Source organism: Euphorbia lathyris, chromosome 4 (genome assembly GCF_963576675.1).
Source record: "Euphorbia lathyris chromosome 4, ddEupLath1.1, whole genome shotgun sequence".
Taxonomy (NCBI): domain Eukaryota; kingdom Viridiplantae; phylum Streptophyta; class Magnoliopsida; order Malpighiales; family Euphorbiaceae; genus Euphorbia; species Euphorbia lathyris.
In genome coordinates, this window is record NC_088913.1 from 54,934,229 (window position 1) to 54,940,413 (window position 6,185).

The window sequence follows — 6,185 nt, forward strand, 5'->3', positions numbered from 1 at the left end:
ATTAGCTTCGCAGGTTTTACATTTTGCAAAAAATACGAAGTAAAACGGAAGAGAGAAAGAAGAAAGAGTAAGAAATTTCTAAGTGCTATATATATAAAGGGTATTTTAGGAAACTCGCTAAAAACAGTTTAATTATGTAATGGATTGGATAATTAATCTAAATATGTAAATGGATCTCCTATTTGACCCAGTTTTGTCTCCTAGCAATATTAAAGCTAAATGTTAGTTAGCCAAAAGAGGATAATGTGTTGGTTGGTGTTTTTGATGGATGAGGACCCAATTGATTTGTGTGTATAAGTTAAAGGGCTCAAATGGGATTTAAGCTATTCGGAGACTATTAAAATTGGTAAAATACCGTTGTCATCCCTAGTTTGCGTTGTCATTTTCCTTATTGTAGTAATAAATTAAAGCTCGCCTTCTTTGAACATCGTATAATATTAATAACCGCCCTTTCACCAATCAAAGAAAGTCCCACCTTTAACTTGTCTACATTCAATCTTACTGTTTTTGCTACTCACTGTTGCTCCTACAATGGCCGTCCTCCCTTTCAATCTCTCATCTTCTTCTCCTCCTTCCCTACTCTCTTCTCCTCCTCAACTCAAATCTTCCCCCCTTCATATTCATTTATTTACTCATCCTGTCACTCCCTGCTCTCTTCGTTCCCGTTCCAATTATCGCCGCTCGTCTCTTCATCTCGTCTCCGCCGCCCTCTCCGCTCTTCATCCAATTGAGGCTTCCGGTACCAGCGCCCTCGATTCAGAGAAAATACCTCTACTTGAAGTCAAAAATTTAACTGCGGTTATTGCTGAATCCAGGCAGGAGATTCTCAAGGGCGTAAACCTTGTTGTCCATGAAGGAGAGGTGAGAAAATTGAATTCCCAATCCCTACAATTTACTCGGAATTCTCTTGCAGATTCCTCATGTTTCATTTATTCTACTCTCTCACTGGCTTCACAATTATGATATCTACTCTTAAATCTCAATTAATATATCGGCCTAAAGTTATTATGTGTTTTTTTTTTCTGCTAAGATTCATGCTGTGATGGGAAAGAACGGTTCCGGGAAGAGCACTTTTTCCAAGGTTAGTGGGCTAAGTTTCATCATGAACATTATCAATTGCTTTGCAGATTTGATTCTAAGTTTGTTTCTTCTTCACATAACTTGGTATCTATATAATGGCCATGAGAATATTGCCAATGAGGCATAAAACAGGCTTACTCGAACAGGGCTGTAGCCTTTTTTCTTAAAATTATGATAACTGGCCTATGTGTGAAATATGCTGAATTGTCTTTACGTTTTAAAAGGGAAACGACTAAAATTGTTCAAACTTGATGGCTAGTTTAGTTTTGGCTAAAGTGCAGTCACTTTTATATATCATAGATCCTATAATACAAATTCAGGAAGAAGGCACCAAGTTTTACATGATAGGCCAATTTCTCAAGGAGATCCTGCAAGTTGTTATTATTATTTTAGTGATGGACTTGATTCTTCGTTCTCTTAATCAAAATACTCTTATGGGGCCTTATACATCGTAGGTTCTTGTTGGCCATCCAGATTATGAGGTGACTGGAGGCAGCGTTGTCTTTAAAGGGGAGGATTTACTTGATATGGAGCCAGAGGAAAGATCTCTTGCTGGTTTGTTTATGAGCTTCCAATCCCCTGTTGAGATCCCAGGTGTGAACAATATCGACTTCCTTAATATGGCATACAATGCCCGGAGAAGAAAACTTGGTCTGCCAGAGCTTGGGCCAATTGAGGTATACCTACTTGACATGCTGGGACGTCATCAATATAACATTGTGTGCGATAGTGCAGTTCCTCTTCTTATATTCTTATTCATGTTGTCTATGTATGAAGATACATTCATCTTGTGCATAAAAACAGGGGATGAGCTTTGGTAAAAAAAAAAGTAATAAAAAAATGCTGCAGCAGCTCATAACAAAAGATTGTATTGGTAATATGTTAATATATAATTGTGTGGGAATAGATACTTTATTTTCTGGAACAGAAAAGGAGGGAGGGAGGGGGCGATTAAAAAAGAAGGCTACACAAGAGCTATTCAGGCTACTGTTTACATGCATGCCTCGTCTAGTGATAAGGAGCGTGTTTAGTTGATGAGTCAAAAATCATTTTCATCTTACAACTATGACTCTATGAGGCATACTAGCTATGACTGTTCACATGCACACAGCCTCACATGATGGACGAGCTCATCTGCACAAATGCACACTCATAAAATTCACCATGGTGATGTTGTTCATTGAAGAGTCTGCTGCTCTATTTTATGTCTCTTCTGTTCTATTTCCTGTATGATAATGCCATTTTACAAAATGGAGCTCTAATAATTTGGCCGAAGCAAACTTGACTCAAGATACAAATATGCATATAAGGTTTTCGATCACCTAATTATTTGGTTGTTTCCTTGCCTCTGGATTCCACTTTCCATAAAAATAACATTCTGAAACACTAATTTTCTGCTATTTGTTATAACTGAATCTTCAGATGCAGTTTGCTTCCAAATAGGCGAACAAATTGGCCTAAGTAAACAGTGCAGATTGATTAAAGAACTGATATATGCTTTTGCTATTGGCCTATTGCAGTTTTATTCTTATCTGTTTCCGAAACTTGAGCTTGTGAACATGAAGAGTGACTTTCTTAATAGAAATGTAAATGAAGGGTTCAGTGGTGGTGAAAGAAAGCGAAATGAGATTTTGCAACTTGCGGTAATGTTTAGTATTTTTTTTATCTATATGTGCTTTTATTTACTCAGAGTTCTTGCTGTTCTTCTTTATGCATACATATATTAGTTAATTCCAGGAGTTTAATATTGATGAACTTTTGGACATTCTTTCTCCAATGTATAATGTGCTCATATGTATTGTAGGTTCTAGGTGCAGACATGGCCATATTAGATGAAATTGATTCAGGATTGGATATTGATGCACTCAAAGATGTTGCAAAAGCAGTGAATGGGATCTTGACAGAAAAGAACTCTGTTTTGATGATTACACATTATCTACGACTTCTGGAATTCATAAAGCCGACTTATATCCACATCATGGTAAATATTTTCAAAAAGCTTAAAAATGTGAATAGAGCTTCAGGTAATGAGGAAAGAATTTTATCCATGAAGTTTTTAATCATCTATAATTCTAGAGAATCTCTTAGTTGCATGATCCTTATATGGGTTACATTTGTAAGGTGACCAATTGTTTTCACCATTTAGAAGACACAACCCAAAGTTGAAATATCAGCGTGGTAATTTGCCCTTCCGTCATATCAAATGAGTATATTAGTGTTAGGGTCACTACTTACATGATATAATTACTGAAATTTGTTAAAGCCTCCGCATATTTAAAACGTTCAATAACTATAATAATCCATTGAATAAATATGCCATATTGGGTGAACATGGCACAACCTGTTCCACATCATGCATTTCTTTTCTCTCTCTTTACGGAAAATAGCTTCAATTAAACCAAAAGACAGGACATTACAAACCAAATCCCAAGCGGGAGAGCAGGGCAATCCTCCATAATAACAATTGGAGAGCTAAAGTTCTTTGCCCAGTCAGCTAAAAGTTAAGCTACACTATTACCATCCCTATGATTGAAAGAAAAGCAGCAGCTAGCAAAAGAGGAGCTTAAGCTGACAGCATTTCAGAACCAAATTAATCCTACTACCTTTTTTTGGTAACATTTGCTTTGAAGCCCTTGTGTATTGAACTTCATCTACCATAAGTCAAATAAGAATTTATTTAGAAAATATAAGAGATGAATAATTAGGCCATAACTGCCGCTAGTTAATTATTAAAATTCTTCTGTAGTAATTTGTTAACTTCATTTTTGGAAAAACCATTAGTTGGACGAGAAACTCTAATTATGTAAAGTGGTGATAAATAAGCGCTTCATACAAACATGTATCTTATTTAATATAATTAATATGACAATCTGAAAATTATGTATTTTCTGTTGAACGTAAATTTTCTTTGGCATAAAAAGAAACTCACCAATGACATGTGTGTGTGTATATACGCAAAAAAAAATGTAAAAACTTTAGGAATTCAGGGGTTCAAAGATGGGCTATGCTCTCTTATCTTTCGTACAGAAATTTCAATCTTATTTTTGTACATAAAATTTCAAGTAAATGGAAAAAAGACTTATGTTAAATATCTCTTCATTTGCAATGAGAAACTTTTTAGTTTTAGGTTTGATACTGCTATTTATTTAGTGATTTGCATGGATCATAAACTTGTGGTCTTTAAACATGTCAACTATCATGAATAGTTAAATTAGTTACTGTTGGATGTTTGGGCGGCAAGATCAATAGTTAGGATAAGGATAGTCATGTGAGATTAGGTCTTATTTGAATGCATCTCTAATTTTCTACCCTGACAAGGTGGGATGGAAAAAATAAGTTACTCCCTGACTTCCTGTCTCGTGAAAACATAGTTGGAGCCTAGGCTCAAGGTGCAACGCAAGGAGCGCGACTGAGCAACACGAGGCGCAGAAAATTTAGAAAAAAATACTCTTTTACTAGTTAAAACATAAACCAAAAACACACTTATGACCACACAAACAAAACAAAACCGCATAAAAAAATAATACTAAACTAATAACCATTCATTGTCACTTGATATTCTTCTATGTGTCTGTCGCAGTTTCTATTTGAGTGTAGTGGGAGAGACTCTTCTTTACGTGACTGCTCTTAATCCCTCTCTATTCTTTTTACATTTAGTTGTCTTGACATTCTTATTTAAATCAAGAGTTAAGATTAATTTTATTTCAATTAGATCACAAAACAGTAAAAAAGAAAAAGAAAAAAACCCTAGTGAAAACAGAGGCGCGTCTTGATTCAGGCTCCGAGGCGCACAAGGCGAGAGCCTTTTAAACAGGGCCTCGCTGATAGAGAATATGCTAATAGGCACAAGGGTAATATGGGAATTGAGAGACACGTGGTTTAGGGTCTGATTAGTGAAGAAAGAGTGGTAGTTAGTATATATATAGCTGTAGGGAGAGAAGGAAAGGGTATGCACATATCATGTTGTTTGGCTCATTCGAAGAATTACGCTCTGCTCTTTGAGTAGGGAGGGAAGAATATCTTCCTGTGGGGATTGAGTTTAGGCTCAATTCATTATTCTATCTTTGTTTTTCCATTTCATTAGAAGTGTAATAGTTCTTTGAGTTCTTCAATCTAATAGATTATTGCTTGGTAGTTCTTCAAGCTTGTAAATGTGTTTCAACCAAATTGCTGGATAACTTAACTTGTAAGAAGCAGATTTCAGGATATATGCTCAAGGTTTAAGAAGATGAAGAGATCATTCCTTGATGGTATATATATATATGAATTGTGCTTAGGTTGTAGGCACATGGAAGTATCCATTTAAACAGTCACGACTACGGAACTAAGAGCTCTTCTCATAATAAACATCATAGATCTTGCTGTGATGTTTATTAGCTATGTTTGAAACTCTTGAATCTACTACTGTTTAAGTTGTTTAAGAGCACATAGAAGTCCTAATTGTTTACTTGTGTTGTAGGAGGATGGGAAAATTGTAAGGACAGGCGATATATCTATAGCAAAGATGCTTGAAAAAGAAGGTTATAAAGCAATATCTCCCTCGTAACTGCTCCTAAGAGGTACTCTCCTTTGCCTTGAGTCTCATTTAATTTGGAGAGGCATGGGCCGGGCCTTCAGGATTACTTCTAGATGAAAAGAGCCTTCCTGCACCACTCTAACATGAAAGAGTATTCCATGTATTTTTATTTATTTTTAATTATTATGTGATACTGAGAGCATTTTAACGGACAGAAAAATGTATCACATATCTGTAACTTCTTCCTGATAACGGCGCACTGTAAGATAAAATAAAAATGAGTTGTGGTTTTTCTTTCTTGTTTCTGGTTTTCACTTTTTGAGGTAAAATTAGAGGTTTGAGCCACTTTAGAGGTTTTGACTAGTCAAACTTCTAATAGTGGTGTTTGGTGAATAGCGGTTTGAAAGAGTTTATTGGGTCCAAAAATCTAATTTTGAAAAAGCTAATGTTAGGAGTTTTTTCAATTAGCTTATTGCTCCATCTCTTTTGATGGACATTTTTACCCTTAATTACTACCCTTTAAACCCCAAATAAAATAGTCATAAAATAACAATGTACTTATTTGTCATTTTATATAAACAGCTATTAG

At 35.4% G+C, this 6,185-nt stretch overlaps 1 protein-coding gene across 1 annotated transcript; it reads left to right on the plus strand.

Annotated features, from left to right (window-relative positions):
* Nucleotides 1–447: 447 nt before the first annotated feature.
* On the plus strand, nucleotides 448–5,895 carry LOC136226394 (ABC transporter I family member 6, chloroplastic). Its single transcript, XM_066014862.1, has 6 exons — nucleotides 448–861; nucleotides 1,031–1,081; nucleotides 1,536–1,757; nucleotides 2,601–2,723; nucleotides 2,885–3,061; nucleotides 5,540–5,895. Exons 1-6 carry the CDS (start codon nucleotides 532–534, stop codon nucleotides 5,624–5,626), a joined length of 990 nt encoding a protein of 329 aa, XP_065870934.1. The 5' UTR covers nucleotides 448–531; the 3' UTR covers nucleotides 5,627–5,895.
* The last annotated feature ends 290 nt before the right edge of the window (nucleotides 5,896–6,185 follow it).